The sequence below is a fragment of the Streptopelia decaocto genome (genome assembly GCF_964273445.1).
Source record: "Streptopelia decaocto genome assembly, chromosome: 3".
Lineage (NCBI taxonomy): Eukaryota > Metazoa > Chordata > Aves > Columbiformes > Columbidae > Streptopelia > Streptopelia decaocto.
In genome coordinates this window covers 15,275,615-15,287,644 of record NC_138656.1, presented here as the reverse complement: position 1 = coordinate 15,287,644, position 12,030 = coordinate 15,275,615, and the positions used below count along the sequence as shown (strand labels likewise).

General features: G+C 36.9%; 1 protein-coding gene across 14 annotated transcripts in view; it reads right to left on the bottom strand.

Annotated features, from left to right (window-relative positions):
- NRXN1 (neurexin 1) overlaps nt 1-12,030 on the bottom strand; it is a 728,501-nt gene that overhangs the window by 477,481 nt on the left and 238,990 nt on the right. For all 14 annotated transcript variants that reach the window (XM_082047389.1, XM_082047384.1, XM_082047394.1 and 11 more), the window contains one exon: nt 487-788. In XM_082047389.1, the coding sequence (XP_081903515.1) occupies nt 487-788 (302 nt within the window). The remainder of the gene's footprint in view (nt 1-486; nt 789-12,030) is intronic.

Below are 12,030 nucleotides of genomic sequence, written 5' to 3'. Positions count from 1 at the left end.
AATTTCCTAGACATTTTTATTGCTGCTTTTGCTTAGTTAAATGTGGCATGACATACAAGATGCCTCCACACAGTGCATAACCTGCATCTGATATCAAATTTACTGACCACTTTTTAAAAGAGGAAAATTGATAAAACATTTCTTTTAATTAAAGAATTGCAATTCAGTTAGAGTAATTCATGTCCTATGAATAGTTATCAGCCTTGACAAATGCAAGACTGCAAGGGCAGACACTTGTACTGGAAAAACATCTAGATGATACCTACAGTCTTTAAAACATCTAACTGATACCATCTCAGACAGCTGCTTGCCCTACTACTTTCTAGATATGCCCCTGCTCAAGTGTGGCAGGAATATCCCTCCTTGTGCAAATAAAAAACTAATCAAATGCCTGCTAAACATCCAATGTCACACTATGCAATTTTCAAATCATTAAGCATTTACTCATAACAAAGTCAGTTATTCTTGTATCCATTGTACTGTTACCTGACGCAGATTCCTGGTTACTTTCACATCATGCCAGGCATTGTCATTAAATTTCCCATTCACAGGTTCCACCAGCGCTTCAAAGGCCCCTGAGCCCAAATTAATGACCAAGGAGACAGCTCCATTTTTCAGTGCAAGATTGACATAATCAGCTGATTTTCCTGTGTGAAGCATCAGTCCGTTCCTCTGAAGAGTTTTAAATGACAGAGTTATTTCGTCACTGCTACTCTGTATGGGATTCTGAGATAAATCATAGCAGAAGTATTCTGATCCCTTGAATGTTGCAATATATTCTTCTTTTCCTGACAAACAAAAAGAGAAAAAGAAACAAATAAATCACTGGCACATAATTAAAAGCAACTTGCAATAATGTTTTTCATTGGTAATTCAACATTATCACAGTAAGCACTATATCAAAAAATAATTCATCTAAAACACTTAAAATCATGAAGAAAAATGATAACTAAAATTTATTGTTAACATATTTTAAACTACTTTCTTACAGAATTTTCATGGGTATGATTAAACTCCAAAAATTTACTGCATCAGCAATCATGTTAATGTTATTTAGGCAATCTGATCTAAAACACATCTAAGTACATAACAATTAGGTGAATGTGCAAACCAAAGCATTATTTCAGTCAAAATCCAGAGGTGAAAAAATCATAGCATCTCAAACAGAATCAATAACCTAGATAGTTCAATGTGCTTCAGCCTAAGGTCTTGAATAAACCAAAACTACAAAACACTCACTTAAGAATCTACCTCAGCCAAACCTGTAGATAGCATCATGCCAGAATGCAAATGAACATGCAACAATAAACAAATAGGGTTTTTTTGTGAGATGTACTTTTACTAGTCAGTATTTGCCATACAGGTTATTTTCTTAGTTTGTCTTGAAGGTGACTAAGAATCAAAACCAGCAGAGGCTAAGTCTTCAGTCTCATCAGAAAACCAAGTATAACATATATGGAGATAATGTTCTCCCCTTAAATTCTACAGATGAACATATATGCCAACCTTACACTACAGGGTTTAGAGTGATATAAAGTCATAAGTTATTTGTTTAGCTAATTAAGTGCTACTAAAAATTCAATAGAAACCTGTACATGTTGGTGTAGTATAAGGATGAAAAAAATGAAAACATGAGGATGCCAAATTTCATAATTCTTGTTAATAAACTCAGTCTCCAGAACACAGCTGCATACATTAGTCTACAACACCATCAGCACAAAACCCAAATGGATGTATCAATATACAGATAAGGGAAAAAAAAACAACCACTGTGAATTTAAAAGAGACAGTGATTGATAGAGTACATAAAAAGCAGGTATGAGAGTGCTTTATTTTTTTAAAGTCCTTGGCCATATCTGTCTTCTGTTGTTCTGTGTCACCTGCTTACAATCTCCAGCAGTAGACTATACATTAACACTGATGCTAGATATTTGCAATGTTTCTCTTTACATAGTAGAGCATAGTAAATTCAGATAGTATCGCAAAGTAACTTCAAATAGGGTTCCAGACAGTGACACAGTGATTGCATTTTGGCTGAACTTTGCTTTGTAATAAGTGTATTAAAAAGTATTGGTCTATATTTATTTTGAAGTGTTTTCTCACAGATTTCATGCAGAATTCTTTGGATTTCTTTTCTTTTTTTCTTTTTTTTTTTTTTTTTTTCCTGTGGCAGCAGCCAAATCATGCTGGACTATTATATAAAAAAACCCCAAAGCTACTCTCTATCTAATGTGCTGTCTTCACAGCCCAAAGCAGGCTTCAGTAGTATGTTACCCCAAACATAAGTAATCAGAATTTGCAACAGTAAACCCACAGCTAGATTTCACAGTCTAAGCGTATTTTGTAAATAAATACATTCTAAACAGAAACAAAAATCACCTCTCTGAGTACATGTAAGGGTGCTTTTCCCTGCTTTCTGTTGATAACACCTCTCAAAAACAAAAGCAAACAAAAATCCTCAGTCTGCAGTGTCAGATTAAGCAATGTTCATCTATTACAACAAGCAGCTGATCACACACAGCACACAGACTGCTGTATTGGCCATTCATCAGACACAGTAAATATGCAGAAGTAGTCAAGTATCTTCATAACGTGCTACATCCTATCCAGACTTCAGTAGGACTGTAACATCTAGATAGCTGGTACCTCCATGGACAAACCCAGTCTCCTTTCTGGGGAGGAACTCAAAGATAGTCAGGCGTATGAGTGGAAGTGGTTACATGATGAAAAAAGCTCCAACATAACTAATGTCTCACCCTCTCAGTTTGAAGAGAACAGGAGTCTTGAGATTTTTATTTTTTACATGAAATTCCATTCTGCACAAAAAATTACATTCTTAGAGGTGTTCTGACTAATGCTTATTATGGAGAGAAAAGCAGTTAAAATAAGTCTTGTATTTTATTATCAGACCACTTTCACTCAACATAAACCCCAATAATTCGAGGGGAAATGGTTGGTGACCTGCTACAGCACCACTTAGACACATACAAGTCTATGGGGCTAGATGGGATCTACTCAAGGGTACCAAGGGAGCTGGTGGAGGTGATCACTAAGCCACTCACAATTATTTATCAGCAACCCCAGCTAACCAGGGAAGTCCCAGTCAAGTGGAATTTGGCAAATGTGATGCCCATCTACAAGAAGGGCATGAAGGAGGATCTGGAAATTTACAGGCCAGTCAGTCTGACTGTGGTGCCAGGGAAGGTCACGGAACAGATCATCCTGAGTGATATCATATGCCACATACAGGACAACCAAGCAATCAGACCCAGTCAGCATGGGTTTACAAAATGCAAGTCCTGCTTGATCAACTTGATCTCTTGCTATGACAAGGTGACCCATTCAGTGGATGTGGGTGTTGTGCACTTAGACTTCAGTAAAGCCTTTGACACCATATCCCACAGCATTCTCCTGGAGAAGCTGGCAGCTCATAGCCTGGATGGGTGTGCTCTTCAGTGGTTAAAGAACTGGCTGGATGACCAGGCACAAAGAGTTGTGGTGAACGGAGCCAAACCTAGTTGGCAGCTGGTCACGAGTGGTGTTCCCCAGGACTCAGTACTGGGGACAGTTCTGTTTAACCTCCTTATCAATGATCTGGATGAGGGGATTGAGTGCACCCTTCGTAAATTTCCAGATTACACCAAGTTAGGTGGGAGTGTTGATCAGCGGGAGGCTAGGAAGATCATACAGAAGGATCTGGACTAGCTGGATTGTTGGGTTGAGGCCAATTGTATGAGATTCAACAAGGCCAAATGCCAGGTGCTGCACTTGTGTCACAACGACCCCATGCAACTTTACACACTTGGGCAAGGATGGCTGGAAAGCTGCCTGGCAGAAAAGGACCTGAGGGTGACGATCAACAGCCAGCTGCATATGAGCCAGCAGTGTGGCCAAAAAGGGCCAACAGCATCCTGGCTTGTATCAGGAATAGTGAGACCAGCAGGACTAGAGAAGTGAGGCCCCAGCTCAAATCCTGTGTTTAGTTTTGGGCCCCTCATCATAAGAAGAACATTGAAATACTCGAGAGAGTTGGGTGAAAAAGCTGGTGAGGGGTCTGGAGCACAACTCTGATGAGGAATGGCTGAGCAAACTGGGGCTGTTTAGCCTGGAGAAAAGGAGGCTGAGGGAATACATTGCTGTCTGCAACTACCTGAAAGGAGGTTGTAGCATGGAGAGTGTTGGTCTCTTCTCCCACGTAGCAAGTGACAGGACGAGAGGAAATGGCCTCAAATTGCGCCAGGGAAGGTTCAGATTGAATGTTAGGAAAAATTTATTCATGGAAAGGGTTGTGAAACACTGGAAAAGGCTACTCAAGGAAGTGGTGGAGTCACCATCCCTGGAGGTGTTTAAAAGACGTATGGACGAGGTTCTTAGGGACATGGTTTAGTGCTAGATTTAGGTTATGGTTGGACTTGGTGATGTAAAGGGTCTCTTCCAATCAAAATGATTCTATGATTCTATAAATTTTTGATACTTAGGACAAACATTACGCTTTGTTCAACTTGACTGAGATATGAGCTAAATTCCACATGCATGACTGAGGTCAAAAGGTCTTTATTTTTTACCTTTGACATTACCAATAGAGAAGCAAGAAAACACTTATACTGCTCGTAACCCTTGCTAGTCTATAATGAACAGCAGGTCAAGTGACTCTACAGCTTGTACTAAGGACACACAGGAATTGCTCTACCCATTCTTCAGGTCTTAAGCCTTCCAGATCAGTCCTGCATGCAGAACAACACTACACTGATAGCAACATGTCCTGCACAACTAACATGTTTCAGTAGAGAAATAAAACCTTGGCTCACCCTGCATAAAGAATTTACAAACAATACATTTAACATGGTTTCAATGCACTAAGCAGCAGATTGCATGAATACCATGCATATCATTTAATGAATATTTAATAAGAGCATAAAACACTCAAGAGCAAATTTATTTGGTATGGATGCTTACTGCAAAGGCATACTAAACCAGCATGAATACCTACAATAGACAAATGATGAAATTTAAATGCAGCAACTCAGTATGTGTAGTTTTGTCCCATCTATTTAATGAATGTAACACAAAGCTGAAGGACTAAACATGCAAAATGTTTAGGTATATATATTACGCACTGTAAACTACTTCTGTAAAACCAGATCATTCACACAGAAATGAAAATGCATGGGAGTGTAAATGCATGCCAGGCACATATTTTTTAAATTATTCCTAAACAGAGACCTGAACAAGCAAGTTGGAGTATTCATTCAAGCAAAATTATAATGTTGGACTGTAAATATAACCACAATTTACACAAAATTGAAAAGGGCTGAGTGTTGGGTCCATCTTGGCCAGCTGTCAGATTCCCACAACAGTAGGCGCATGGGCTGCAGAATCAGGAGAGGAACCTTCCCCTCTGTGGGATTCAAGATGTCACCTTTCAAACTTGAAGCAGTGCAACTATGGGCACCTTGACTGAATGGCATCATTCCTGATCTGGATTGGCTCGATTTCACCCATTTCCTTTGCTATTTAAGGTTTTAGTAATTATGGGCCCATAAAATGCTGCTGGAAGGCCAGCTCACAGAGGCGCACAAGGATGGCTAGGAACTCAGATGTGATGTCTTCCGATTCTGGAAATCTCAACATCTCATTTCTGAAGAGAAATAAGACTTTAACCAATAACTCCTCCCTGCAACTCCAGCTGTAAGTACAGCCCCAATTCCCTTCTTCTCAGGAGTTACTACGCTTTCAGTAAAACTTATTGAGATTTCTGATGTGAACAACTTTTATGAAGCTAAGGTTGAAAACATTGAAATGATTCAGCAAAAATTTGATATATTAGGAAATTCACTTCTGGTATCAACAGTTAAAAGAACTTTCATTTTTTTTTTCATAGCAGTAAAACTCATCAGAATAAATGTTTGAGAAACAAAAGGTCACAGGGCTTGACTGAGCAGCTAATGAGACCATCTGCATACTTAACTAGATAGTCATCTCATTTTTCAGTAGGTGCTGCCTGCTAAGAACTACAATACTTTTCCACAGGCACCTGACAACTGAAAATATAGTTCTTGGCGTTACAGAAGAATGAATCCCAAGAAGTAGTGGATTCAAACAAATGAAAGGAAATTAAGCGTATAGCATCTTTTCACAGGAAGTATCTCAATAAAACTGGGAATTTCCATATGTTTTGAAGGATATTCATGGCATGAGATTCAAATAATACTTACTATGACAATATTCCAGTTTGGCCAAACTGCACATAATATAGAAATTATTCAAAGGGAGGGGAGGTAGCAACAACTATCTCCACATTTCTCCGATTCATTCCTCATGAAAAATTAAAACTCCCTCTCATGATCACTTGGATGCAATCTCGGAGATCTTTGCTCTCAATATGGCATTGACATTTGGAAAACTATTAGATGCTGCAACTGTGCCTTGCCATACCCGGCTATGAAATGGGATTACAGAAGCTAAAACAGACACAACTCCGCCACTGTGTGGTTTCAGTGCAGGCTGGCAAAGATTCAGAAAAATCAAGAATAGCAAGCCAGGCTACAAATCTTTATTGCCATTTGTCACGGAAAAAGAGAGGCATTTGTAGCAGAAATACAGCAGAAGCTGCATACAAGTCCAAATGTTTTGTTGATTAGACACAGGACAGAAAAGACATAAAACGATACTGGTGACCATTCCTGTATCAACTCTCTAATGTCAAGAAGATGTTCTGTTTTAGTCAATACAAAAGTATATACTTAGACTGGACAGACTGAAAAAAATAAAAAATGTTCAATTTTTTTTATACAAAATAGCAATTATAACCTATTGCTACACTTTATACCATGGCCTTTGTTGATTTAAAAAGCAAATTAAGAACAGGCTTTATTCATAAGCAGTTGTGTATGCTGCTGGTTGTTTGTTTATCTTTTCAAATTATCACTTAATGACACTTAGAGAAACTATTAAAAATGCATGGCAGTCATTCTAGCCAGTATGAAGTGTTGCACTTCATTTAATTACTAAAACGTAATTACCTGTATTGAAAAGCACAAGATAATATGAACACAGTAACTGAATTTAACATGTTCTTATTCTGAATTTTGAGTACTGTAAATTATTGCACGTTACTGTAGTTACATTTCTGAATAACTGGATAGGCATAAATACTGAAAGTCGATGTATTTGTGACACATAAAGGATTCACACAAGTATCACGTTTTACTAAAGCACTGCTAGTGCAGAAAGGGTATATTTCCTAATTTCTTACTTTAAATTTGACCTGTTCCCTTATTTGAGTCCACAATAGTTTAAAATGATCATCTAAAAAAGTGCATATATGTCCTTGGAGTCTGATAGAATGTCCAGAATACATACCTTCCATAGGCCTTAGCAGATTTTACAATGCTACATAAAGAGTATGTTAAGCCTTACAGCATACCTAGCCTCCTCCTTGGCAGTACTAAACCACAACATAGGTCTGGCTGATTCCACAATGATTTCTTTGTGTGCCCATGTGTTATCTAAATCAAATGCATATGTCTGGATGATCTGATCTTATCACGTAGTAACAGTAATGGGACTATAGAGTAAAAGAAAATTGTTCAAAGAGAGTAAGTCAAAGCTATTTATTGATAGCTGCAATGTTTCTTTACAGAAGAAGATACCAAAATTCCAAGGACCCATATCATTTGACAAACCAATCTATTATTATACAAACAAAAAGTAGCAGAGTGCTTTTGTCTCTCTACCTACCAAAAGAATTGTTTTCAAAGACAAAATAAGTGGATACCAGCAATACTGTATTTCTAAGGCCAGGTTCCTTCTGTACAATCTTCAAAACATTAAATATGGACTGAATAAACAAATTATGCCAAATCAGAGTCTAGTATGTTCCCAGATATATTTTTTTGTACTCTATTTCATGGCAATTTAAAATTCAAACATTTATCCATTACACCATTTTCTTATTTATGAAATCTCTCAGAAAGTAATGCAATCAGGAAAAATTATACTGAAATAGCACGTAGACAAAACCATTAGCAAGGATGACTGATAAAACAAAACAAGATAGTCTGAACTGCTACTTCTGTTGTAAACATCAAGAACTAGAAAATTCACAGTAATACCAAACTAATGGCTTGCCACTACATACAAGGGGAATTATCTCAACATAAGGTATGAACCATTGAACCTGGAATGTACTCAGGATGCATCATGCACAACACTTTTGAGCATGCTGTCCTCTTTCAGAAGGCCAGCCTATACTCCTCCATTTATAGATCACTCACTGGATCTTAAGATGAAAAACTATAAAGATTATAAAGTAATTTTCTAAAGTTTATACTTACATTGGACCTTAATTTGTTTCCCAGTTACATAAAACAGGCTTACTAGATTGTATACTTAAACAAATCATGCAGGCACTCGAAGAAAAATTGTTACTGTCTGCTTAACAAAGACTTAAGTATGAAACCAACAAAAAAAGATGGAATTATGATAAAACCTAAGAAATTATTAATTCAGACGGAGTATAGATGGTCTAGTTTATCAGTGAGGGTTGAATTCATTTTTAGAAGCACTATTGCTGCTATATACTATCAGTTTTCTGTTCCTATCTCACCTATTTTTTTTTTTAATAGAAGAATACCCCATTATTCTCTTTCTCATGTTCTTTTATTCCCTGTAGGAACTATTCTCCTTGCCTTCTAAACAAGTTCTTGCAGAAAATTCCAAGGGAACAATGTGGGGAGAAAAGGAGGTTCATGATTCAAAATCCACCTGTTTTGTTGTGTGTTTTTTGTTTGTTTGGGGTTTTGTTTGTTTGTTTTGTGTTGGTATTTTTGTGGGGGTTTTTTGTTTGTTTGTTTGGTGTAAATTTTCCTCTCCTCCACACCATGTCCCTTCCCTATTAATATGGTATATACTGAAAAGGATACAGCCTGGTGGAACAGATTCTCTATCAGTAACCGAAAATGCTCCTCTTGAGTATCTTGTCAGCATACTAAGAAGTGCATTGCACAATCTATTGCTGTAATATTTAAGCAAACTTTGAGTAAGAAACAATTATTACATGTAAATCGGCAAAAAACGAAAGTTGCACTCACAGGATCTTAAAAGCAAAGAGCTACACTGAGAATGGGAACTTTTAGTCTGAAAAGAGCTGCTGTTGTTACAGAAAGATGAAGATGCAGTGTGTATCACAAAAACAGCAGGTACCAGCTCCAGAAAGCATTCTAAAATAAATTGGTCACATCACACCACTTGCTTCCTCTTTTATTAGGAAATAAGTCCATTATGAGATAATCATGGCTAGCCTAACACAAGGACAAAACATTTAAAAGCAAGAGCAACTTATTCTGAAGGAGACAGGAATCATTTCTCAAGGGTTTCTTATTACTATTTTAAATGAGCCTTTGCAAGAAAAACGAGAAAAAATGAGACAAATATTCTATCAGTGTCTATTCATTCCAAAGATCCAGGGAGCTGGTGAACCATCTCAAGACCTTCTCGAGGAGCAAATGCTGCACTAAAAAGATGACAAGGGAAGTAAAGACTTTGGTTAGTTGTCCTAATCAACTAATTTGGACTACCATAGTCTCTACTTATTACCTCCACTCTCAGTACATGGTTTATCTCAAAAAGATACTATACCTGAAATCCTGGGCACAGAAGTCTGCACTACTTGTATCCAACATACAAGTGAAACTAGTATATATTTAAGTAAAATGAAGTGCAAAGTAAAATTCCACCTGACAAGAATTTAACCACAATAAATGGTAAAAAGTCATGTAAAAGATCATGTTACCATAGCAGAGGAGAAACCTGGAAAAGCTTTTCTAGCTCCTGTTTTATTAAACACACAATCATTAAATTAGTTGCTAATAACAAGAAGTATGAACTAGCGCAATGTATCCCTCCCCACCTTCTCAGATTACAATAAAATGATGAGAGTTGCCACTCATGATAAATGACTTAGAGCGAACACTAAGTGATAAATTACTCCATTCTGCTAAACAGCAATTTTAATTCATTTCTAAAATGGCTAGACCATGCAATTTCCTCACTAATTTTCAGTTCCTTTTATTTAATCACATCGAGTATGCACTTCAAAAGCAAATTTGCAACTGGGGAAGAAGCTTAAAGTGAGCAGGAGTTTTTAGGAATGACGCGATCTTAGTGTAGATTAAATACTAGACTGCTAGAAGGTGAAAATAAGTAGATCTTTTTCCTAAAAACAGTCTTATCATTAAAAGTAGATAAGAAAATCCTGCAGTTTATATCATGATGACACAATGCCTTTCATATAATTACCCTAAACCTCAAAGTATGACATCATAATTTTAAAGGCATTCTCAAGTTATTAATAACCTGCAAAATGCCACTTCTACATTCACAGAAAAAGAAATTAGTTTTACTCAACATGACTGTTGCCTTAAAACTCAATGGGAGATTTTGGCCAGCTAGCATTATAGCAACAAATAGAGGCTTCAGATACCCTACCAAGGTAAACACCTTTCCAAACAACCTACCAAAGGGTTTTTCCAGGCCTTGAGGCTCACACTGAATTTGCAGCTCAACTGCAAAAATACAGATTTTCAACTTTCAAAGGATCAGATGCACAGATGCTTTCAATACCAGACCGCTTACAGAAAGCAGAGCTAGTAGAAAAACTGACATTATGACAGTAAAAAATAATGTTTCAAATTTTCTCTCTGTAACTATAGAACTTCTGCAAATGCAAGTTTCAAAATGAATCTGGTTTGAGTGATGACACAGGGGAGGTAAAGTTCCTCCTAATCTTGGGCTGACTCTGCTCTGCCTGTGTCTTTCAGGAGAGAGCTGCACATAAAGCAACTGCAGTTCTTGCAGAAATTGAAAGCAGGCTGTGTCAGAAGTTAAAAAGTAAAAATCCAGTTTCTGGTCTGCTCCTTGTACAAAGCCACATCACCTTACTCCTCACCGAGGGTTTCAATTATCAGTATTGTTAAAAAAAACATGGATTAGAAGAATAACTACTCAAGACTGCTTTGATTTTTTATCATACATTTCAAATGAGAGAATAAGGAAGAAAATAATCCTAAACTAACACATTACATGAATTTGTCATAATATGCAGAGAGAGTTAAATAGTTGATTAATCTGATAAAGAACATTTCCAATGCTAATAATAAACTTCTGAAACATCACCTGAACACCCCTCTCACGGCACCACACAGCACTATGGGATTAGTGCAGCATGTCGTGGGGTTTGGACACAATAAAAAGCAACAAGCAATTTTCTGGTCCTAATTAACTCCTGTTAAAAGAAGCCCTGTGTAACAATGGGGTTTCCAGATATGCAAAGGGAAGGCTGCTATAATGGTATTATATGCATAATAAGGCATTTTTAAAACCAGTTTTGCACTGGTATCAGAGAGGTATTACATGAATATGTAGCATTTGTCTCAGGAATAAGTACCACAGCAATTACTCAAAAAAGGGAAACCAAAACAAACACCTTCTAGAGGATATTATACACAACTGCACAATTTCTTAAATTTGTTGAAGGAATGTCTACACATAAACAGTGGGGAGAAGCCTGCTGGAACTCTGTTGGTCTTTAAGGTGCATTTGGAAGAAGCTATTTACAACTCTTAGTCTTCCTATAAACATGGTAAATTCAATATGAAAACAATTTTTTGCCACATTTTTCAGCCCTCTGAGGGTACTATCATCTAATAAAGAGAGTTTCTCTCACATTTAAAACAAAGGAATAAGTTTTTCAGTTACTGAGTATATGAGGATTATATTCTATGAAAGAATCCTACAGCAACAAAGGAGACCTGAAAAGCTGAAGTCTTAACTGAAACAATCTGCTGTTTAAAATAATAAGCAGAGATATGTGCTTATGGCCTATTGCTACCTGCTAGAAATTTTTGATCTAAACAAGAAATTCTTGATATGCCCTTACCTTCTCTTTAAAGAAAGTTAAAGGAGCTATTTTGTTGGCTAAAAATGATAAAGAAGTTTTTTTACAGATTAAGTTCTGGATATATATAAACG